The sequence below is a fragment of the Corvus hawaiiensis genome, chromosome Z (genome assembly GCF_020740725.1).
Source record: "Corvus hawaiiensis isolate bCorHaw1 chromosome Z, bCorHaw1.pri.cur, whole genome shotgun sequence".
Taxonomy (NCBI): domain Eukaryota; kingdom Metazoa; phylum Chordata; class Aves; order Passeriformes; family Corvidae; genus Corvus; species Corvus hawaiiensis.
In genome coordinates, this window is record NC_063255.1 from 10503184 (window position 1) to 10528953 (window position 25770).

General features: G+C 41.5%; 1 protein-coding gene across 5 annotated transcripts; it reads right to left on the bottom strand.

Annotated features, from left to right (window-relative positions):
• Positions 1-7720: 7720 nt before the first annotated feature.
• On the bottom strand, positions 7721-25770 carry ZNF131 (zinc finger protein 131). Of its 5 annotated transcripts, none has more exons than XM_048292574.1 (8): positions 25652-25770; positions 21983-22121; positions 20806-20907; positions 19670-19814; positions 17527-17890; positions 17202-17424; positions 13544-13674; positions 7721-11227 (listed from the first exon to the last, which is right to left on the bottom strand). In XM_048292574.1, exons 2-8 carry the CDS (start codon positions 22104-22106, stop codon positions 10565-10567), a joined length of 1752 nt encoding a protein of 583 aa, XP_048148531.1. In that variant the 5' UTR covers positions 22107-22121; positions 25652-25770; the 3' UTR covers positions 7721-10564. The 5 variants fall into 5 exon arrangements, with proteins under 5 accessions (XP_048148531.1, XP_048148533.1, XP_048148530.1 ...); XM_048292576.1 differs by lacking the exon at positions 25652-25770 and adding exons at positions 22924-23002; positions 24429-25204 and having other exon boundaries at positions 17202-17890; XM_048292573.1 differs by having other exon boundaries at positions 17202-17890.

The window sequence follows — 25770 nt, forward strand, 5'->3', positions numbered from 1 at the left end:
TGCCTTTGTATACTACTAAAGGCAACACAGTGTCACTAGCGGTTCATGTGATTGTACATTTAAAAACAGCAAGTTATAAGACCTGCTAAGGTTTCTAGGACTGCTTTTTCGAATAGGGGAAAATGGGAACAAGAAATAAGTGAGGAACAGTCTGTTCAGTTTTTCCAAACCCAGCAGGCTAACACCAGGAGGCCAGCAAGATAAAACAAGAAATGCTTAATGTGGCCCTGCAATCTGAACAAATTGCATCTGGCATTCCAGAAGGTCACAATCTCTCAGGACAAACTCTGACTTATCAGGTGCTTATGCAGGGCAGGATGTCACCTGCTGTCAGGATGACAGTCAAAGCCTCTGGCAGTAAAAGGCCTAGTTCTCATGCGCCGGGTGCATCACCCCAAGCTCAAAGGCATGATGGCAACACTTTCTCTCAAGAAAGGGCACCCTTTCACCTTCCTGATTATTAAACAAAAGCATCACAAGGAACTGCAGCAACAAGACCAAAATCTTTTTACTCTTCACAGCATTTTACAAATGACATCATATCATTTTAGCACCACAGTGACAGCAGGAAACAGGTCAGGAAATAAAGACATGCAAAGAGGTGCATGTTGTAACAGCTGTATTTTCAGGTAAAAGCGGATTGATTTGTTTCACCTCCTATATCCTCAATCTAGTAAACAGGTTCCATTAAGAGCCTGCAGCCTCTCAGGAAGCATATTCATGATCAGCTCTGAAGAAATTTGAAGAAATTCTCCAGCAAGCATCACAGAGTAGACACAATACTGTCCATAATCTTACCTGGTGATGTACCAGAGCTAGAACAGCCTGCTTTGCTGGCACCAAGATTTTCAGCCTTAAAGATTAACTGATTTTTCTGGTTCTTCCAAAGGTCTCTGACTGAACCTTCACTGACAATATTTACTCTTGTGTCTCTCCACGGCAGCAGCATTTCTCAGTGTCATAGCACTAGCTGAGAGACAAAAAGAAAGAAAATGCATGTCTTTTGCATCCTCTTCATATAATTAGTACTTAACCCAGCTAATCACACCATTTAATCTGATGACACCATGCACAGCTCAACAGGACTGAAAAGAGATTATTCTCACAACCTCTAAAGCACAGGCCTGGCATAATTTGATTAACTGGGCCAAATAACTTCATACATTTCTCTCATGTCTCTCAATGTCTCTCATTTTTAAACCTAGGGGCACGCCTAACCACTCTAAAGGCAAAGATACAGTTATTTACCATTCTACTATTTAACACTGTAGAGCTATTTATTCAACATAAAAAACCCAGAAAACCATTAACTTGAAAGCCCACACCCAATTCAAAACCAGCATCAAGCCTATATCCTGCACCTCTTGCACTCTCAAAATAGAATTCCACAATTTTTCACAGACATGATATAGAACTGCACGCATACACCATTTGTGTGCATTGTTGAATCCAAAGCCAAGCAAAAAGACAACCTCTCCTTGGCTGTGCTCTCTTCTTGTTCATGAAAATTAAATCAGATGTGCACACAGACTTACTGTTCACTCTAGACAATGTCACAGTTCCTGCTTTTTACTCCTGATAATGATACTCCTAATATTCCTTTAAGATGTTTTACATATTTTTCCTTTGTAACAAAAAATGCACAAAAATGACTGCTTGTTTGTACAATTCACTGTACAGAAGTAAAAGAGTTAAGCCAACAGCTTTAGTGAATTGTTACTGTATGCCAATCACACACAGATGACCACAAAGTTTTTTAAATTCTTGAAATTGAACCTTAAAGATTGCTAGAACCCAACTGTTAGCCTGACAGATTAAATGGAAACAACAGAGTCTCATTTCTGATGAAGATGGGATATGTTCACCTTTTCTATTTTAGTACCAACAATGGAATTTCTCATCATGTAAAGGAGTCTTAACAATATATTTACTAATTCTGGAAGTTCTTATTACAGTACTAAATGTAAGACAGAATTCTGAGCCTTGAAAAGTTTTGCAATACTACTGAATCAGATGAAAAAAACTTTATACACGGACTTCTCATACAGCTTGATGAAGCTGAGTTCCCCTCCTTCAGCCCATATGGGAACTCCAACTCTAACAGAGTTTTCATGCAATTATTATTTCAGAGTAATTTAGACTTTCTTTTAATTCTGATTTCTAACTTAGTAAGTCAAGGAAGACAGAAAAAATACTGTTAATAGAGGCATTTTTTCATCGTTCCTCAGTGGTTTCACTAGGTGACCTAGTGTTTGCACTCCAAAAATCAGACAAAACACGGACATCTTTTGAGCATGTCTGTATCACTTCTGTATTGAAATGCATATGTCAATCCCTCTATTGGCAGAATGTCTTACATAGATGAAAATTACAGTAGCAGATGTAAAACTTCACTGTACAAATAAAACATGAGACCAAATAAGCTTTAAAACTCCAGAGCCTGTGGCAGACATCTCCTGTTCACATTCCTGAAATCCCTTTCATACACCATGCTGTATTTACTGCTGGGAGGATTAGTGGAGACCAAAACCAAAAGTGAATTCCCAGTGCTAAAGCTGCCAAACTTCACAAAGCACTTCTGAAGGATAAAATTTCTGGGGAACTGTATTGCAATTGTCATTTCAGTGTCTATCAGCTGAAGCAGGTACATCTGGACAAAAACAAGTTCCATATGTTTTTAAACAAAACGAACAAAACTAACAGAATGCAGGCCAAAAGAGCTTCTGCAAAGTAGTCTCATGACTGGAGCACTTACTCAGACCTTAGTGGTGTGTTTGAATCCCTATCCTGAATCCAGAAGAAAGGATTCAGATGCAGTCTTTCAACCTACAGAAGAACACTGCTCAACTATCCTACAGCTATGCTTTGAAAACCATTAAAGCAAATTTCTAGAAGGCTGGAGAGGGCAGTTCAATGACTCTGATGCAGATTCATGGACCAATTTACACACAAAGTTATGTATGAAACTATTACACCCTCATGTGAAGGAAAGCTAAGAAATAATTTCTCAGCATCAAGCTTATGGGCACAGCTCTATGGAAGACACTTGAATAAAGTAATGTGATTGTTTAGCAACAATCTATATTGCTACAATGAAGCCTCGGTTTCAACGTGTTTGTTAAGTACAGAGTTTCAGCAACTCCAATCTATATTCCCATATATATTCATTATACTTTGCTTAATGTCTACATTTTCATGTCATGTGTAGGGCTACAGATATTTCTTAACTTCAATCTTTCATTTTTCTACCAAACAGGATCTCAGATAGTCATCGGATCCTAGGTTGCCAAAAATCAGCAAAGAGGATGATATAATCCACATCTGGGAAAAAGGCCAAACCCAGCTCTTACTGATGCTCCTGCTCTTTGATTCTTAAGGGAAACCTGCATTTTAATTTTTTCTACTTAGCAAGGTATCAGCTGTTTCAAGTGATATCAAGCAGCCCAAAGGGGGTTGGGACAGAAAAGCATGAGGGATTAAAAAAAAAAAAAAAGCCAAAACCCAAAACCCCAAGGAAGAATAAGGACAAAGATATTGAAATAAAATACTTTTGAAAATCATTACTTCTGCAAAAAGTTGTCCATCTTAATTAAGAATGAACTGGTGTCAAGAGAAATCTCCAAATGGAGCTGATTACACTTCAAATTAAGATAAAAATTAGCCACTGATATTCTGCAGAGGAGCTGACACTTTGCACTAGTACTACTTCTGAACTACTTTCCTTTGATGTTTTTTCAAAATCTGATCCTTACAGAATCTGAGCGTTTTTCAAGCTGTCATGGATGTCCCCAGCCTCAGGACAGCTCTCCAGGGGCAGCCCGAGCCTCTGGGTGACACCTGCAGAAACGCAGTTCCAGTTACAAACACAAGCCCTTAACGCTGAGAGCGCAGCGGCCCTCTGCCCTTGCTGCAGCAGCACCGGTAAAGGAAACCCAGGCTGAATGTGCTCCCTTCCAAGACAGGGATACAACACGTACAGCCACAAAGGTCTGCAGCGTCTGTGTTTAGCGTGGTGGTGCAGCTCTGCAATGCATCCACACCTCAACCAGCTGTAGGCTACGAGACTGGGGCAAGGTGTTGGTAAATGCTTCACTGCTTTTCTAAGAAGCTCTTGCCAAGAGTAGGAAGCACCTCACCGAGAGTGGCTGAACATCCCTGGAAAACTGTAATCTCTGTGCTCCTGTGGCATGCTTTTTGGTAGCTTAAACAACCCTGCACACTGCTGACAATAAGTAAAGCAAGACTTTCCTATTAATTGCTAATGAAAATGTGCCACTGGAAATTAAACACTGACTACTCAGTGATCAGCTCTCCTTCGGTGCAAGTATGCCATGCTTGGCCAGAGAAGTGGAACTTCATTTCAGAGCAAAGCCCCAGACTCAGTCCTACACCATAAATTTTGTGCCTCCTGATTATTGGACCAGACCTGGGCACAAGCAGAAACACTCTTCAACCTGAGTTCTGGAAAACCAAGCTCCTAAATGAGGATTCTGTGGAACCCGTAACCAAAGAGAAAACTCCAAACTTACACCACTTCACTGTGTGTAAAAATGAAACTAAAAATGAGAAGCACTGTTACACTCTCCTTCTATAATTACGAGCCCAGTGCCATGCTGCCCCTCTCAGACAGCAATTAGCTCAATTCACGGTGGCCTGCCAGGGCAGAGAAGACAACTGGCAGTACAATCCAGTCCTGTGGAGAAAGAAAAATGGATTTTTTTCAACTGGGCTGTATAAAAAAATGCCCCATCTACAGGCCTGCTGTAGAGAACAGGCCAGTCCTTTTACACAAACACAGCCTCTCAAAGAGGCCACCTTGCACATGTGAACTCAACCTGCTCACCTTGACTTCATGAGAGCTTTCTCAAACACGGAAGTTCATAAGTACATTTCAGCAAGCTACAGGAAATACAACAGAAATAATAATACAGTAATTGCAAAATAATAAAAGAGGGATCAAGTCACACCAGTAGTAGCTGTCCTGAATTGTTCAAAGACAGGTGAGTTTTCATGCACACTCTAATTGCCTTGCAAGTAATAAGTTTTCTAAATTCCTTCCAGATTAAACACATTCTTATTTTGCAATTAGGGCTTTAAAGTCATGATAGTATCAGCACACATTGCTGCACAGTGTAATAACCAGATTATCTTAATGAGGGACGAAAGAGTCCTTAGACGTCTGATACAATCTCTAAAACATAAATGACATAATTCGGACTGATTACTTATTATAAACACCTGAAAAACATGCGGCTTGGGACACTGAGGCAAGTCATACACTGCCATTACAACAAGAAATTGCTCCATGTATCTGAGAAGATCGGAGATTTATTGGCTGGACTCTATTTCCAGGAAAGTGAACAGAGAGAATTTAATCCAGCTGTTATCTATCTGCTCAGAACTGACGATTTAATTTGGAAACTGGATTAAACTGCACGCACAGATTAATGCACTGCTGTACAGCTGCATGGATTTATGATTGTCAAGACAACCAGCAGAAAATGTATCCCAGTAATCCTCCTCACACAGAGCTGATCTGTCTCCATGCAGCATTAACAAGATTTATCACTAGCACAGACATACTTGCAATGATTTCATTGCAGATATCCAGACTGGTATAATCTCTAAATCTCCCTGAATCTTAAAATACCAATTCGCAACCAAAAGAGAGGCTCAGATAGTGCACTAATGCTTAAAGCAATGAAAATCCTTGGATACTATCTGAAATATGTAATTTCTTAGAAAATATCAGTGTTTTTCAATTAATTTTAAAGGGTACTGAGTAAGTTTGTGTTTATTTTACTAACATAAGAAAGTGAGTATTACCCTATACTTCCCACATTAGATATAGTCCTCTCATATTTCAAGCAAGGGATACACTGATTTCTATTTTGGAGTTACCTTTCTTGATAACTTGTTTTCCTTGCAATGAGAAGAGTCTGGTTTTATGCTTCAGGAGAGAAAGCCAGAAAACTGGACAGTATTTTCAGTTCCACTACTGCCTATTTTCTGTTCCACTGCTTGCAGTTATTTAGTCTGTGTAACCATAAAAAATACCCAACAATTTTTTTTAAAAGGGGAAAATAAAAGCCATTTAGGTACTTTACAGGAAGTGTTAAGAGGCTGAGCTAAATAATATCTGCCAAGCATCCTAAAAGAGGGCTGTCTATGCATGAAGGACTACTTTCTTCTAAACAGAACATGCTGGAGATTTTCTCAGTGCTAGCCAAGAATTTCAAAGGTTGAACTTTATTTCCCAACTCTCAGTAAACATCACGAAGAGAAGCAAACATGCCTGACTTCTAGGGCTTTGCAACAACACTGGAGGCCAACACGGGCCATGAAAAAGTTGTGTGATATTCCCGCTCTAAGTTAATCTCATCATTTGTGAGTACGGTTCAAAATCATGAGCTGTCCTTTGTTGTGTTCCTCCACCCCAGTGTAACTTGGCCTCTAAAAAAGAGCAACAACCCCAAATCCTCCCACAAAGAGCACCTTTTCAGTGTGTATCTTACAAGCATCTCTGTCATATGTGCTTCCCCCAGAGAAAGCACCACAGCTGCCACAATGCTGCATCTCCTTGGGTCAGTGCCTCATTGAGTGGGAACTTGCAGCGGCCCAACTCCAGAGCATCTCCTCAGTGGTGAAGTCCAGAAAATCCTGCCATGAAGTTCAACTTACAGGAACCAAATAAAACTCCTTTTTAGTGAAGGGCCAACACATCAGTTTATTGCAATGTGGTTGCAGTATGAACAACCGAATTTTTTTCCAGTGCAATTTAATTGCCTTCAAAACAGCACCAGTACATCGGAATGTGTTATAATGAATTATTCGTATTTGCAATAGTGCAGATCCTGTGTTAGTTCATAAAATCACTGTTTTTTTCATCTGGAAAAGCTAAGGACTCCACAACTGGACATTTTTTAAATATCCCAGAGCTGCAATTTTCAAAACACTCTAAAAAGATTCCAAACAAGCAACTGTAAGAATAGGAAAACTGGCATATTCAAGTATTTTATTTCCTGATTCCCAACAGATCGACTGTCTAGGACTAATTAAAATGCTAGTCCTGACCGCTTACTTGTTGGATAAGGCACTATTTAGAAAACAAGTATCATTGAATGCAAGGCACTTGATGATAAAATAAAAATGTTCAGGAAAAATAAATAAATTCAACCAAATTATTTGCTCATTTACATTCATGAGATTGCTCAGGCCGTGGAACTGCTATAGACCTGACAAAATATTTTAAAAGAAATTACCTAGCGCAAGAAAAAATATAGGTAATTTAGGACCCTTTTCGATAGAATTGTATTTCTTAAATTCAGGTGCAGTTTTTTAATATACACATGAACAAACACAAATATCAGAGAGAAAAATCTCTCTCTGATAACCAGCACCAGTTTTTAGTTTCCCTGAGCTGGGACCACCTGAACAGGCTGAAGAGCTGCGCACTCATGATGCCAACACACCTACTTGGTATAGATGAACTGGGATGCCAGACTATGTCCTTAAAGGAGAAGGTCCTGAAACTAGAGGTTTGCTCTGACGGGGACTGTCCCTCCCGCTCTGAAGTTGTCGAACAGACTGCACTGTCCAAGGAATTAACAACCCAACCTAGAAAACACTGCACCGTGTCCCTGCTCCTCCCACAGAACTAGTCGGGTGTTTTGTAGCTCAAACACGGGATGAGATTTCTTTGAATCAAAATGTTTTTTGCTCCAATTAGTCCCAAGTGTGAGAAGGTGTCAGATAAAACACCGGTATGCCTCAAAGAATCCGCACGTAAGTAACAACTGGAACGCGGGGCTCACACCGAAAGACAGCTCAGCATTAGAAAGATGCGGGATGCTGCACCCGTAATCTCTTCGGGAAAAATCGCAGAATCGCTAGGGTTGGAGGGGTCTCTGGAGATCATCCGGCCCAAGCCCCTGCCAAGGCAAGATCACCTGGAGCAGGTGAGACAGCACCGGGTCCAGATGAGTTTGGAGCGTCTCCATGATTCCACTTCGCCGGTGTACTTCCTCTAGGCAAACCAACACACATGGTAAAGCAGCAGCGACGAGGTATTACTGAAATTAGCAAACGCCTCCGGCGGCGTGTCGGCAGAGGCTGGAGAGGAGGCTCGTCCGCCGGCCCGCAGTCCCCGGCCCTTGGCTAAGCTCCCGACGAGGGGAGGGCGGGTCCCTCAGAGCCGGCTCCCGCCTCCTCCACGCGGCTCCGCTGGGTCCCGCCGGCCCGGCCCTTCCCGGGATTCGGCCGCGGGCATCGCCCTGTTAGGCCGGCTCTTCCCGGGATCTCACCGCAGCCATCGCCCCGCCGGGCCGGCCCTGCCCGGCGCCGCCATTTGCTGCTGCCGGGCGGCCGCGCCATTTCCCCGCCTCCCGGCGGCACGGCCCCAGGAACTCCCACAGCCTAGCAACCTTCCTTCTTCCTGCAGGATCAACTGCGGCGGGAACGGGGCCCGAAGGACTCCACCGGCACCAGTGTGGGCTTCCGTCACTTGGGAAGAAACTGGGAACGCGGGGGAACAGCCCTCTGTAGCAGTTATGTCTTGAGGAGAGCCTTCCTCCACGTCTCTTAGGGTGAGGAGGGGACACCATGCCCTCGCCCAGCCTCACTGGGACTCGGGATAGGCACCGCTGGGCACAACCGCAGAGCACCGCTCCTCTCCTACAAATACATGAACTGTTGTGTAAAAAGAGAGAGCAAACAGAACCAAGAAATAGCCCAACTGTGCTTACCAACCACGGCCTTGCTGCCAATGCCACGGAAATGTTCAATTTACATTCGACTTAAAAACTACACAAAAATTAGTTTTGTTGGTCAGATGCACAGATTAATTCCACCAAGACAGACTTTGTCTATATGCACTTTATAGAGCTAGGCAGCCAAGCAAGCAGGCTTGCTTGATAACATGTCCCCTCATGTTATCAAAAGACAAGCTGCTTATCAGAAGCCAGGTATAAATAAAATAGCTAAAATTTACTCTCATGATTAACGTTGGGCCGCATCCTTTCCTCTGTGCAGAATCTCATCACAGATTACTTGCATCTCAGAAAACACAAAACATAATAAAAAAAGAATGCAAGTTACATTTATCAAACTGTGTAATTTTAATTGAGATCCATGTTTCTTTTGCAACAGTTTCTCAAAGGCTATGATGAAACACACAGATAATTTTGAATTAAACTAAATAAAAGCACAAATCCCAGAAAACAGTTCTGCATTTGAAGATGGAATAGAAAAGCCTGATTTTAACTAAGACCTATAGTATTACCAAGAGCAGTAGGGAATGTCCTTGCAAAAATTCTTCCCTTCATTTAAGGCTTTGAAAGTAAAGTTTCTTTAGGAGTTTGGAGCACCTCTAACTTCCAGCAGTAATTAAGACGTTCTTAGCATCCTTGACCATTGACAAACACTTTCTAAACAAATCTAACTTTACAGTAAAAAGCTATTAATCATATTAAAAATGAGATTGATCCTTAACACTGGAACTTGGCACTAAGTTGTCAGTCACTCAGTTGTTCCTAATACATTGGATGGAACAAATAATGCAACATTTAATGGTTGGTATTGTTTTATTGTCTAATATCGATGAAACTATTTACACTTCTACTTTTCAATCCACAGTTTAGCACTCATACCTATGGCTTTTATTTTTATGTTTAGCACATGTTTTTGTCAAGTGTCAGAATTTCATTTCAAGAAAAACAAGAATCTGATACCATATAGACAAGTCTCTATGTTTATGTTTAAACATATTCATTTTCAAAAATGATTATTTATAAAAGAAGAGCCTGCTCGTAGGCCTTCTTCCAAATCTTCATGTTTATCACAGACTCTACCAAGCTTTGCCTACTTTTAAGTGTCCCTTTTAGGATGTTCTGCTGCCTCCAAGTGAAATATTTTCCCTCCCTCAGCCCCCTGCTTCTACTTTAATGCAAAAAGAAAATCAGTAACTGACAATTTCAAGCAAAAATATAAAGCACTATAACATTACCTACATTGCCTCTTACAGAACTAAGTTCTCAAAAACTCTAGAAACTTTGTGGAAATTTAACCCACTCAGAGTTGAAAAGGCACAGGATTTTTGTGCTCAGAAACCTCCAGCAACAGTGCTTTTAGCCCAGCCTGAAAGTTGAGATCTGAAAATTCACAGGTACGTAATTGCCACTTACAGCAGAACCCCTCAGATTTTACTGATTCTCCTACCACAGACATCCTGCAAATATATCCAAGACTTTGCTTCTACTGCAAGAGGAAAAGAGGTGAAATTATTCTTACATATGCCCAGGAATGATGTAAAAATGATACACGCTATTCATTGCTAAAAACCTCACAAAGTTGTCCGTGTCTGTGGTAGTTTCTCTTCCATGGCACTACCTGAATGGGAAAGTATTTTTCACATATGAGAGAAGTCTAATTGTACATGAAGAAAGCTAATTTTGGTCCACTTGTCCAGCTTCCTACGGACAGCATATTGGAAAGATGACCAGTGACAGTTCAAAAACCAATGTAAAAGTTAACAAAAATAATTTGGTATTTCATTCATTTCATTGTCCTAGTCATCCACTTTTGTATTCTGTGTGTCCACTAACTGCTGTGTTTTTAAGTCTTCAGCTTGTTCATGATGTTCCTTATCTGCATCATCTGTTTGATTATGTTCCTTTTCTTCTGCTTCTCCTTGATCAACACTTCGATATTCTACTTGTTCAAGGTCTGTTCCATCTATAAGTTCTGCCTGTACTTCTTCCATCTGTATTTGATTTACATGCTCAACATGTAACTGCTCCACATGAACTTCAGCACCTTGTTCAGTCTGAATGTGTTCAACTTCCAAGTAACTAATCTGCACCTGCTCCTGTAGTTCCTCCATCTGCGCGCCTTTCACTTGATTGTCCTGTATGAGATCCTGGTGCATCTGTTCCACAGTTACCTGTGCAGGATCCACCTGTACCTGAATTACTGGTAGGACATGCACTTGCTCAACTTGTTCTATTATTGTCATTGACGTTACTGGTTCAGCTTCCATAGCTTCCACTGGAAGAACCTCTTCTGTCACTAATAGTTCTGAAATATTGTGCATGTCTTTGAGATGCCTTCTCAGCTCACTGCCTTGCATAAACCACAAATCACATAAGGTACAGTGGTTGGGTTTGTCACCAGTGTGTATTACCAAGTGGTCTTTGAACTGATCCCAGCTGTTAAACACGCTGTTACAAACCTGAAACAAAAGATACAGTGTGTTAAACAGTGCCAACAGAAATACGACAAAATGTAGTGCCTATCTGAGATCATGGCTTCCCATTGTATAGCTTCTTGCTACTTAGATTCAAAAAACATATATGTTAGAGGTAAAAGCTGAGAAGACAGCTTCAGATGAACAGGAGATTTGATATTTATTTATTCTTTTTTTAACAATGGTGAACTATTCTGAGTTGTGCATATGTAAGATACCTACAAAATCAATGAGTCAGTAGAGCATTTTAAAGTTTTCTCATCTGAAATTCACGTACAATATCATACCCCCCATCAGTCCATGTCTGGCACTAGAGTTTTGGGTGGCAAAATATTTACACATTAATAGTGTGCAATGAAAGTGTAATACAAACTGCCGTTTTACTGACATTCTAGAAGAAGTACTACTGAACAACTTTTCCTTATCATCTTTCACTTGCCCATGACATTGTGAGGTTTAACAGGCTAGGCTGAACTCTCCCATTTTGTGATTTAAAAAAATCCCCACTTGTATGATTTCAGCAGATAAAACTATTAAAACTCCATCCCTCTCCTTCTTTTCCAGCCAAAAGTACTGTCTCAACTGCAGATATGCTATTTTCACAAAGCACATGAGCTCCCTTCCTTCCCTCAGCTGGCATTGAAGGTAAATAGCTGGAAAACAACACACAGAGACAGCAGAAATAAATAAGATGCAGGGTAGGGGAGACAGAAGAGTGGGGTAGAGTCAGGCTTGGAGTAAAAAAACCCACAGGCTCAAAAGTCTTTGTTCATGCAAGTGTTCTTGACTGTAGAAAGCAACAAGAACACATTTCAACACCCCTTCACTGCTGGCAAATAGTTTTGAAACAGAATGTTCTATCTCTTCATAACTTGCAGTAACAGCACAGAAGGATGATGGAGGGAGTATCTAACAGGGATTAACTCAAGAGCAAGTCTGTGTAGTCGAGACAAACATCTCCATTTTGCTGTTGAAGTCAGCTAAAATGGGTTATTTCCACACTTTTTTTCCCCCCCAAGCTCACACTTCAGAAAGAGATTGCACATACAGTTTTTAAAATACTAATATTATAGATAAGCACTCAAAATTACTTAATCATACATAAAGATAATGGCTATCAGCAGTGCCCAGCCACATAATTACTGTTCTTGCCACACAGAATCTAATTCCGTATTCAAGGCATACACCTAAAGAGCACCAAAAGGACTCATCAAGAAAGCACAATGTTTTCTCCTCTTTGTTCAGTGAGCAAAGATTTATTTGTTCAAATTTAGTTCTAAAGAGAAAAATTTATTCAAGAATTGCAGCAGTTTCTGCAGGCTGAAGGGACACAAATCCACATTTGCAACATCTGTGAGAGGATGAGGAAGTTTAGAAAATGAGTTATGACTTGAATCAGCTCCTTAAAAGTAAAGTAAGATTTATCTCAACAGCTTTTCAAATGTCAGTTACATATAGCGACCAAGTACCCTAGCTATCTCTACAGCATTTATTTTGTTTAAAAAATATTACAGATTGCCGTCATAAGTTGGAATTACTTTTGACACAAAATCAGTATGTTTGGCAAACAGAAGAATAATAAAACAAGAAATTAAATAATACTTTGTATTTTGGACTTTGGACTTCACTTTCAGTGAAGCATGCTCAGAAGGAAAAGACCTAGGTCAGTGTATCAAGAACCTTGAAAAGAAAGCAGAAAGACCAGTAAAATGCAGCCTACTCAGAAGAATCTCTATGATTTTAAGTATTATGAGGCTCCACATCAGTAATTCCATATGAAGATACTTATAGGTGAGAATTTATCTGCATATTCTGGTTGAATGTAATCCAAAGACCTCACTACAGTCTACAACTTCCTTGTGAGAAGAGAAGAGGCAGACACTGATCTCTTCTCTGTGGTGATCAGTGACAGGACCCAATGGAATGGCCTGAAGTTGTGTCAGGGGAGGTTTAGGTTGGATATCAGAAAAGGGTTCTTCACCCAGAGGGTGGCTGGGCATTTGAACAGGCTCCTGAGGGAAGTGGTCCCAGCACCAAGCCTGACAGAGTTCAAGAAGCATTTGGACAATGCTCTCAGGCACATGGTCTGATTCTTGGGGTGTCCTGTGCAAAGCTGGGAGTTGGACTCGATGATCCCTGTGGGCCCCTTCCAACTCAGTATATTCTGTGATTCTATTTTATTTTACTGAAGTAGCTCTTAGAGATGAAAGCCCACTCTAACTGCCTTTCCTGGTCAGTCCTCCCATGCTCCTTGAAGGAGGGAGGTATCTAACCTCAGACTCAGCTACTTCCATTACCCACCTGACATTCGTACAGCTTCTTTCTTCCCTTTTTAGCGCCAGCTCCAGACTGACAGGCTGTCAGGTGACATTTGAGCGTGCTATTCCTAGCAAAACGTTCGTGGCAGTTTGGACATTCAAAGGGTTTTTCACCTGTTAAGACAGATACAAGGACTTGTAAGTGTTTAAAACCACCCAGTCTTCTTTCTCGTCTCTCTTCTTCCCCTCTCTCCCTCTTGTCTAGGTTGATAAATACACTGTAAAGATGTGGCCAACTGGATTATTCTGCAGAAAAAGAGATGGAAATTAAATATAAAAGGGCAAAACCTTCTTTTTTCTTCTTTTAGAAGAAAACCAATGTAACAATTACTAGTAGCATTTAAGGTATTTGTGGAAATTATACTACTATTCTGGCAAATTTCTTAAAGAAATGGCAGCTATTTCACACTTTTCATCTGATAATAGTTACAATTAAAGAATCTACATTAGTAAATATAAAAAGTGACATATTAAAGGAGGAAGTATTTAAATAATACAGCCTTTTATTTTCAGTAGCAACAGCTTATGCTTGAGAGCTGAAACTGAACTCCAGAAAACAAAGCTGGCACAGAATGATTGTGAAGTAACAGTGCATCAATACTAAACCAAAAAAAACCTGCACCCAACTTTTCTCCAAAATACACTGAAGAGAAAGCACAGAGGGACATTAATGGGCACAAGCAAGATTAAAATTCCTTTCAGTTTGGCCACTTCATTTCAACCATGGTATCAAAAATAGAAGCCAGCTAAGCATAAGAGTAGGGGAGGCTGAAAGCAGGTCATTTTATTATCCAAGGTACTATGCTGTCATCAAGTAGTAATGAACAAAAGGTGGTGAATTCCACGATGCACAAACACAATGACATTCAAGCAAATTAAATTACAAAAATAATTGGAAGAGTGTGTTTCCTCTGAAAGTCTATAATAATCTGTATAGGTACTGACACCAACACCACTACTGAAACAAATGGATAATGAACTCCAAAAGAGGCAGAACCATTTCAGTGAATACCATGAGGATCAATCCTAGCTAGTTTGAAAGTCTGCATTTTCAGGAACAGTTACTGGATATTGAGGTGGAAAACCAATAAACCAATCTTCAGAAATATTTACAAGTTCCTAATTAGCTTTTCAAAAGAAATTCACAAGTAGCTTAAGTCTCATTGATACACCCAAAAGCTACAGAAAGATGTTAAATGGTGGGAACATTCCCCTTAATGGTTAGAAAATGCTACATTTTTGGAGAGTGTTGTACAAGAAATGCAGAGGACACTAAACTGCCTTCAGTCTTGCAGGTCAAAAATCACAGACTTTGCCCAAGCTATTAGTGGGATTGGAACTAGATGATCTTCAAGGTCCCTACCAATGCAAACCATTCTGTGATTCTGTGATACTACAGACCATGCATGGATCACAAGCTCCTGGACAAACTCAAACACAAAAAGCAAGTCCATGGGACCTGGTGAGATGCATCTGCAGGTCCTGAGGGAGCTGGTGAAGGAAGTTGTTAAGCAACTATCCATAAAATTTGAGGTTTGGCAGTCTGGTGAAGTTCAAGCTGACTGGAAATGCAGAAACATAACTGTTTCAAAATAGGGAAATACAGAAGAAGACCTGGGGAACTACAAGCCAGTCAGTCTCACCTCCATGCCCCAAAAATCATGGAGCAGATCCTCCTGGAAGTTATGCTGTGAAGACAGGCTAAGAGCATTAGGGTTGTTCAGCCTGGAGAAGAAAAGGCTTCAGGGAGATCTTAGAGCACCTTCCAGTGCCTAAAGGGGGTCTACGGGAGGGCCGAAGAGGGACTTTTTACAAGGGAATAGTAGTGATAACGACAAAGGGGGAATGGCTTCAAGCTGAAAGAGAATAGGTTTAGGTTAGACAGGAGGAAGAAATTCTTTTCTCAGAGGGTGGTGACGCAATGGAACAAGTTTCCCAGAGAGGCTGTGGTGGCCCCACCCCTGAGAAGTGTTCAGGGCCCGGCTGGGGCTCGGAGCAACCTCCTCTAGTGGAAGGTACCCTGCCCATGGCCCCAGAGGGTGGCACTAACTGATGTTTAAGGTCCCTTCCAACCCAAGCCATTTTATCATCCTATTACTGCCCCATTGCTATTTTAATATAATTGCTGGTATAGTGACTGAACAACAACAGGATCAAATATTTTTAGGACATTTTCTCACAGGCCTTTCAATTTCAATTTAGCATTCAACCAGTGCTATATAGAACTCAGAATTTAGAAAGCCTATAACTGAAAGGGAGCTTTTTCATTCACATTAGGAGACCACAGTTAAATGCTGATATCTGTTCTGATTTTAAGCTTAAGGCTTTTGAAAATGCTAAACTGTAAGTAATTAGATTCTGTATGTTATACTTATTAGATAAATATATATTTATGAAGTACTCTGTACCTCTTGTGATATGCTAACTTGCTTTGAATCAAAAATACTTTTTTGCAAGAGCAACCAACATACTACAACCAACATAGTATGTATTTTGGATTATCTGCCAAAAATTTTTTTAATAGACTTTTGTTAAGTAGCCTGGATTTGAACTGCTTATAATGGAGAAACACTCCCTGCTTTATAGGGGGTAAGGACTTGCCAAAGGCTGTTTATAAAAGGAACTTTTAAGACGGTATTGGGAATAGACTGGACACTGCCATATATCAATACTCAACAGTCCCATACACAGATACGTTCTAATTAAATTATGACATTCTAATTAAAAGGCTTTAACAATAACATGCTGCAAAAGAAATAGAGCTGCTAACCTCTATTAAATTTTTACTTATGATTCATGACTGGCATAATTAACAAAAACCTCTGGAAGATCAAGACTGCATACATTTTACATTCAGTTATCTGTGTCATTCTCAGTGTCTGTTCAGTCAGCAGACTTTTCAGTGAGATGAAGTAATCTCCCATACTACAAAGAAGAAAGAAGGAGCACAAATCACTTTGTTCTCAGAAGATGCCACCCAGATTTCAAAGAGGCAGATTTCACAGTAAAAACAGTGTACTATAATGACTAGAAATGTTTTGCCAGTTTTATTAGTTTTGCTTAATTAACCAAGAAAATTCAAATCATAGATGAGATGAGACAAGAGCAAGAGTAAAATCTTCCAAACAAAATGGTACAAGAAATAATTCTTTGAGGGTATTTTATGTCTAATAGGCATTTGCTCAGAAGTTCTGTTAGGTAAAGAAACACTCTAAACTGTATTCCACCAAGAAGATTGTGATTAATATTTCAACAGACACACTTAGTAGAAAATTTTGAAAATAAAAGTAGTTCTTCAGTTCGGTACTTTTGAAGAAGGGAACATGCCTTAAGGAAGTATTTTGAAAAATACCTTTAAGATTTAATAGACTTGACACAGAAACTTCCTTAGTATTTTCTGGTTTTAGGTGACTATTTTTAATCAACTCAATCCCTCAAAGTTTACATCAATGGAAAACAAAAAACCCATGAACAAACAAACAAAAAGACACACCACTGTTTTAGTTATAAGTAAAAGCGAAGTATTTCTAGCACTCAGAACTCATGTTTACTTCAGCATATTATCTATTTCCCCTAAACATGCAAAAGCCCAAAATATTAGAATGAAGGCTACAAGCACAGGACTGTGGCAGTGCTCTTACCTGTGTGTTTCCGGAGGTGCTCTTTAAAATGCCCAAAGTGGTCAAACTGCTTGTCACAGTACTGGCATACATGTATTTTCTTGCCAGGTCTTTGCTTCTTGCTGGCACCACCTTCATCAAGGTGGTAACAGGTGAGGTGCTGTTTCAAAGCACTCTCTCGTAGGTATCTTTTATTGCATATGTCACACTTGTAATTCTCAGTAGAGTGTGTTTTCATGTGTTCCTTAAAATGGTAAAACAATTTAAATGAACGGTTACATTTCTCACAGTGGAATAAATTGTTCATGTGTGACAGCTGAAGTTCCACAATTTCAATACCTTCTACCTGTTTGCAAGAGGGGTCAGCTGCATTATCACCTTCTTCTTGGATCTGGCATTTTCTCTCTCCTTGACGATACTTGCTGGTGATATCTGCCAAAAGAGCCAAAGCAGATTCATCTGATGTACCTGTTGTCTGTATGTACTTTATGGATTGCTCTGCAGAAGCTACTTCTTCAAGGGTTTCAATGCTGTCATCTTCCACTTTCATTGTTCCATCAGCAATCTCAACCTCAATTTCAACAGGCTCTGATTCTGCAGATGGCAGTGTTTCTGTGATAACATTAGAGGTTTCCGCAATCTTCCTCTTTTTTGGTTTATTTTTACCTTGTGCTTCATTTGATTCTAAGGGTGATGAATTTTCTTTGTTCCTGAAAAGCATTTGCGTAAACATGGTTAAGATCAATTAACAGTGACGTAACAACTCCTGCCTAGTAATTAACTTCTGCATCCAACACGCCCTAGCTGTTTCTCAAAGTTGAATGATGAGCACATAATCTGTGCGCACATCAAAAGCTAATTTGTCCTTAATCTGTGCTCCTCAGTGCAGTAAAATGATAAAGTATTTTAAATAGCTCTGCTTGAATGATACAGAGCACCTATCAAGAAGAAAAGCCAGTTAACCTAATAACATAGGCTTATGTAAAAATTTGTGAAATTTTGTAGTTGGAAAGAAAACTCCTCTAAAATAATGAATTCTTTGTCCTGCCTACTCAGAAAAAAGGTTCAAGTCCCTCCTATACCATTCACCTCTTAAGCTCTGGAGTGTGTGCAAGTGCCAGCAGTACTTAGAGCTTGTTAGAAAACACTTCAGCTGTGACTTCACACGATGGTTATTGTGTGGTTAACACACAAAGGTTAACATATCTTGTAATTCAGGAAGGCACACTGCTAACAGCTGATGCAAAAAAAGCCACCAGGATGTGGAAGGAGTATTCTAATTTAATTTTCTGGGCTTAAACACAACCATCAGTTCTGTGCTGCTCTCTCTGCTTAACATACACACAACTCCCTTCCTCCAAAATGTTCGGGGCAGCATGTCATCTCAGACACAGCTGAGTGGGTCAATGCTTTTAAGTCATCCACAGCACTTCTGTACTGCAGGTTTTACTACTGATCACCAGTTACAAAAATAAGTGGCTATATTCCCCTCAAATAGATTGACTGGAGTAAGCTGTGCTTTTAACCTTCCTCTGCACCATGATGAATCCTTTCATGGAATGCACTCCCTATCGCTTCCAGGCCTTCCAGTAACAGGAGACAAGACTTCACCCAGTATCTCCAAGTCATATGTCAGAGGTGTGTCACTAACGATGTAGTGCAGGCCACAGTTTATAAATGGCACCTTACTCTGTTCACACATGGGAAAACAGAGTAGCTAAACCCAGTTTCATATAGCCTGGATTTCTGATGTCTACAAGATGACAGGTACATTGCAAGGAGCTCCAGCATCACGTACCAAAAGCAACCAGTGTAGCATGCAGAAGGAATGAGAACATGAGAGCACTTTATGGAAGTGAAATGGAAGAAAGGGGATGAAAAACAGCATGATGGGACTGGCACCCACTTTTTTCAAGCTGGACTTTGGCAATGGATTACAGTTCCTGGTACTGGATAACAGGTGCTGCAGCGACATTTGACGGAGTATTGAACCCAGATAAAACTGACTTTAGCAGTTACATTCATTCAAAAGGTTTGAGAGGTTAATTTCGCAGCGAGCAGTTTTAAGATCACTGCTTATTCTCTCAGAAATAGCAGAAAGTTGCGCGAAATCAAAACACCAGCACAAACTTGCTAATGTGGTCTGATTACCAAAGTCACACTGTCACTGCACAGCCAGCTGTCAGTCAGGTGTGGGCCATCAGGCAGCACAGAGACCACCTATCAGAGTCACAGCCCTAAAACATCAGCAACATTTACAAGCCATGGCACTTGTCATCAAGTTCTAGCCCAATGAACACGACGTTCTTTTTTTAGCCTGGGTAATTCTGACATGTATGTTACAGTAGAAGAATATATGGTCCTACACAAGTTAAGGAGGTTCCAGCATACGGAACAGCACTGCAAAATACTGGCAGCCAGCTCTTGCAAAAGCCTTATTGTGACTCTCTCCTTCAGTGCTGGGAAGAAAAAGAGGCTTATGTGCTTACCTGATTTCAAGTGCTTTGATTGCTTCTAGCATCTGTAAATACTCCGCTGCTTTCCAAACATCATTTGCTTCTTCCTCACCTTGTACCATTAGTTTTGCTGTATAGGTGAACTCAATTAGGTGACGAAATGCCATGTTACTTACACCTGTATACAGGCAAGAGAAACAAGTTACCCTTAACAATTCTGCAGTCTCATCTTCCCAGTAAACCTTGCCCACTTGCCTGCACACCACTTTGATCACAGTACTGTAGATGCCAGTTTCATAAAGATGATACCCTTAAATGGCTCCATAGAACCACTGAATGGTTTGGGTTGGAAGAAACCTTAAAAATCATCTAGTTCCAACCTCACTCATGGTGGAATAAAAAAACATACTAGAGAAACACATGAATCTGGAAAAACTGTGGAGTTTTGCCATGACAAAGATAAAAGGAAGGATAAGATGAACCAAAAGCTGTTTAAATATTATATAGACTTAAAAATACTGCTCCTGAAGTTTGAAATGCTGCTCCAGGAATTTCATTTCCTCCCTGCCTACCACGTAAGTATTGCTCCATGTCTGTCATGCTCTTTCATCTCAGCCAAGGCATCTACCATTGGCCATCACTGGCAGCCTTTTTCAGCTGACCAGAACGGCTTTTCTCAGGGAAAACTTCTGTGTAGTATTGCTAGTCCTAAAAACATATACAGGGTCTGCCTGACCTTCATTAGCCATGCATTAGGGGAAAGAAGGGAAAAAAATAATGAAAAAGTACCAGATCATCTCACATTTTCCCTTCCAACATATTTAATACTGCTCTTTCTCACTTTGATTTTTCTTCAGGAAGGTTTTCTTTCCAGGGATGGAAAGCTGTCTCAGGACAACTCAGGAACTAAGATCTAGAAAGCCAAGTGCTATGACCAAGCATGTTCAGGTGTTCAAGGTCAGGCTGGATAAGGCCTTGACCAACCTGGTCTAGTGGGAGCCATCCCTGTCCATGGCAAGGGGAGGTTGGGCCTAGATGATCTTAACATTCTATTACTCCAATCCTGAACATTTTATGATTCTATGCACTGGCCTGTACCAAGGATGCTACAATAATTTCCAGTTTGAGCACACAACTCTGAATGCTTTTATTTGCACAAGTCAGATTACCTTCAATCTCCACCAAAGGCTCCTGAGTGAAATCTTGGAAGAATTTGTGGAAAAACTGGCTACAGGCAGCAAGAACTGCCTTATGAGCTTTGAAATGGTGACCTGCAAAGAGAGACAAAAATTTTGGTTTAGGGAAACACTCTAATAGTGCTATAACTCTATTATGTTATGTTATAGATATATATAGTGCAGAATAAATGCAGATGTAGAAAAAAGGACCATCCAGTGTAAACATCTATTCGTGCAGCAGACACTGAGTGTGTATTTCTTCTCCCCAGTGGAGGCATGAACATTCATACGGCTAAATAGGACAGGGATAAAAGAAGCAACATGGATTAGAACTACACAGCTGCACACAAAACCAGCTTTGAGTTCAACATATGGATGTGGTAATGACAGAGAAGGAGCAAACATTCAGGGCAAGCGCTGTCGGTGAAGCTATGGCAGTCCCTGAAGAATAATTTTTTTTCTTCATTTGTTGACCACCTTCTAATCTGGACTCCGTAGGATCCTTTTTCTTCAAGTGAGTTGCTGCTATCCTTTTAAAGATCAGGTGGTACTCCTTTAGCTAAGTCTGTCATAGTGGACACTGCCTGCATTCCCTGTAGTGTTCATCCATTCTAAGACATGTTTGACATATGAAGCAGTCTTAAGTGATCTACAATATACCACCTTTTCTAAGAAGATAATAAGCAATTGTATCTTTCTCATCCTTTTAGAACAGTTCTTATGTCCTTAGAACACATAAAAGAAGTGTGTGCTTCTACAATTTTTGAAGTATATATTAAAACAGTAGACAGATACCAGAGAAACTGCTTATTCCAAGGTGTGGGGCTTTTTTATTTAAACACGGTATTTGTAAAAGTTTTCTGCATGCAGTCAGCCAGCTCAAGTCAGAAAAGAATATTTTAACCATGTTTTGGGAATGCTTAGCACACTAAATACAGCACACCAGTTTCAAGAAGGGCTTCTATCTGAAAATATTTAGCTTCTTGTTTGGAAAAGCAGAAGCAAAATTATTAATCACTACAATGAAATTTTTCAAGTAACTTGCACACAGGTACAGAACCAAGAATTTGTTCACAGTCTAACAGCTGACCCATGAAAAATCCAACATCATCCCAGCACAGCTTTCAGAATTTCCTGTATACCCACTGGTTCTCAGGCCTGTACATACCATCAACAATCAGAGTAATATCTGTAAACTGGTCCTGCTCACGTTGTTCATTCAGTCTATCCAAAATAACTTTATAGTGTTCAGGGAATTCCTGGATACATTCCATCGTTTCCTCAGCTTCCATGGCAAAAGGCCTGGTCTGCAAAACAAATATGGTATGATAGTAAGAATACTGTGCCACTCAGTAAATACTGTGCACAGTCAGGTTATTATACAATTGTGAACTAGCACTTTGCAGGGACTATAAAACCAAAGGAAAACCTGTCTTGCTTACAGGTTTTGTTAGCTGACAGGTAGGAAATGCCACAGTTAATGATGTGCAATATTATCTTATTTAGACACATGAAGAAACAGTCGAAGTGTACTTCTTTATCCTACAGCAGGGACCCACCACCCTCAAAGCAAATACTGCAGGGGTGCAACATCTCCACAGCTACTCATTCAACACCACAGCAGCATAATGTCAGAATCTTTGTACAGTTACTTCTTGCAATCCCACCAATCCACTTGGTTGATGAAGAGTTCTTAAAACATATACTGAAGTCACATTTTGCAGCTCATGAACATAAGATGTTTACTTCCGTTAAACATGAATGTAATAGAAAGCAATTTTCAACTTCCTGAGTGCATCACAACTGCCAGGGATTTCATTTGCTGTCAAGCTTATTAATCCATACTACTTATACTTCTTCCCCTCTAAAGTGAAATACTCTTTGCCAGCCTTTTGAAAGAGACACATAATGCTTATAATCCAATAGCCTTTCCTCCCTTGCTAACACAATAAACATAGCTGGGGGTGGGAGTTGTGGAGGACCTCAGACCTGGAGAGGTTTAGCAAAACTCCATGCATGTGGATGAGATGCAGACAGTAGTCTGCTGCTTATGCAAAAGAACCTCAGGAGAGCATGCAAGTGCTTCAACAAAAGCACTTCACAAATTACCTCCAGGCAAAATTACTTCAGATCCATGCAGCAACACTCATCTTCAGCTTCCACACTAACATGGCTTACACTTAGAATGCTGCAGAAAAAAAGAATTATGGAGTTCCTGTTTTCATCCCAAAACACACTCTTTCTTGTCTCCCAGAAAAAAGTCATCCATGAAGAACTTGTTTTGCCAAGAGCACGAAATAAGTAGAGCAGAAGCAACCACTTCAGGAAATCCAGCCCTACCTGCTATTGATACATTGCCAACCACAGAAATGTTGCCCACAAAAGTTGGATTCATTACCTGGTGTGCAATGAGCCAGTAATTACACACTCGAGGTGGCACAGATTATTTATTTCAGAGTTGCACAAGCCTGGGTGCCTGGTGGAATTCCACAAATCAAGTACCCAACTATAAAAACTTTTTACTAATTACACATTTTAGCAAACTAAGGGATTAATGTTCATTGGTTACAAGTAACATAGTTCTTTTATTAATTAGTATTCTCTCTTCTATTGGCTAAGGATTTTCTTGCTTCCCGTGCAAATTAGTCTGCATGCTCAGTCTCTCTTCTTTTGGGTCAGTGGGTTTCTCAGGTCGGTGGTCACAATCTCCCCCAGCCAGAAATACCTGTTACCCAGCTGGAGCTGATTCCAGCACAATTGCTGAGTTTTCTTCCTTATTTTGGGGTTTTTGCTACATGTCCCTGTGGCCCCTAAATTCTGTGTCCACTATCAGAGAACACCCTTCTTCCCAGGCTTTGTTAGCCGCCCCATAGGTCTGAGATCACTGAAGTATGTCCAGTCGTACACCTTAAGAGGGCCATTCTACCAACAAGTTATTTGTTCTTCTAACACCTGGACATCACTTTGAGCTTGTTGGCTGCTCTCTGCTTCATGGATTAAATCTCCCTTCTTGTTGAAGAAGCTTGAAAGTACACAAAAATCAAACATCAAAGCACATCCTTTCTTAAGAAAATTCTACATATTCCATCTTTCACACCATAAACACCTGTCAGGGTCTTAAAGGGAGCAGAGGAGGCCAGCCTGCAGGGGAAGATGAGGTGGAAGGGAGCAGACGCTGCTGCTGCATTCTCTTCACCTCATCTGTAATGATGGGTCTAAGACTGACAACCAGAAGCTCCTGCTTTTCTTTTGCCATCTGGTATTTCACATTAAGTCTCATGTGGGAAGGTGTCAGCTACCTACTTCACAGTTTAATTCTTCTTGCCCATTTTTGACACATCGTAAAAGGGCAAATGACTTGCAATTAAAAGCATAATTCCTTAAGCAAAAATTTGACCTCCAAATCCCATGATTTTTGCCTTACTTCCGAACTGATGGTAGGGATAAAAAACCAAACCCAAACCTCCAAATAATGGAGCAACCTTCGCCCAGCCAAACACAAGATACTTTAAGAAGTCTTTGTTTCTTACAACTCTAACAAAGCAGTAAGAAACATACACCTTATGTTAGGCAGTACATTAATTTACACAGAACTAGTAAAAATGTGAATTTACCGTGTCTAAATGCAGCTGCATCATTCATTGAGTATTCTCATTTTAAAAACCTCAGTCATACTGCACAAAAAAGCCTGACAGAACAGCACATGTTCTATAAGAGCATGACTGCTTTGGAGGAAGGAGTGAAAAGTACAGTTGGGAAAACAAAGCAGTCAAGGAAGACTGACAGAAGTGATCCAAATTCCCACTTGTAAGTGGGCTCACAGATGAGGGATGGAGACTGGACCGCTTCAATTGTCTATGCAATTTCCTTGGAAGACTCACTGAAATACTGCCTTATCAGCCTGTAACCCCGGACGCATTTCATATGATGTGCATGTAATTCGCAGAGCTGTTTTTATAAATCCACCTCAATGAAGCCATGTTACTATTACTATTCTCCTGGGCTTCATCAGGAATTCCTTGGATTTCAGGCATCAGATGTTTGTTTCCCGCACACGGATCCCACGGGAGCGCAAGCGAGGCAGTGTTGGGGCAGGTCGAGTGACCCGGAGGAGCTGATGCAGGCTGCCAGCAACACCGCCATCTTGGGAAAGGGGGACCCGCCCGCTGTGTACTGCAGAAGCAGGAATTCCTCATGCACACTGCCACACGTTTTCCTCAAAACCAACGCTCAGGCACGGCCAGGCCTCGATGCCGATCCTAATCCCGATCCCGCCCCTCGGCCCCGCAGTGCAGACCAAGAGTCGGTGCCGTTCCCACTGGGATTGTGGGCACAGCGGCCGCTAGGAGGCGCTCCCACCACCTCCGCCCCACCCAGGGCTCCCGCCACCCGCGCGCGCCTCCCGCGGGCTGCGGCCCGTGCGCCCCGCGGCCACCCGCGGCCTCATTGGCGGCCGCCGGTGTCAGTCAGCGCGATCCCCGCCAATCGCGAGGCGCAGGCAGGGCTCGCCCCGGGCGGTGAAGCCAATCAGCGGCCGCCGAGTGCCCGGAGCGGGCGAAGGCGGAAGGCCTGGCCCGCGCCCAGGGCCCGCCGGGCACGGCGGATCCGGGCGCGGTGCGGACGGCGCCGGCAGGCACGGGGGTACTGCGGGGCGCCCCGAGAGAGGACCCGACCGCTGCCGGCCCGAGCCCGGCGCGCGGCAGCGCCGCCGCCTCGTTAGTCCTTATTACGTCATCAAAGCGCGCATTAAATCGATCCCTTTTCAATTCCCGGCCGGGTCGCGGCCCGACGACGGGGCGCCCCGAGGGGTGGGGAGGCGGTTCCGCCGGGGACTCACCGGGAGCAGCTCCTCGCCGCGCTGGTTCTCGTTCCGCCGCCGCCGCTTCCTGCTGCCCAGCACGCTGGAAAGCGGGGCGCGCGCCGGCCAATCCCGACTCGCATTCCCGGCCTGCCCCG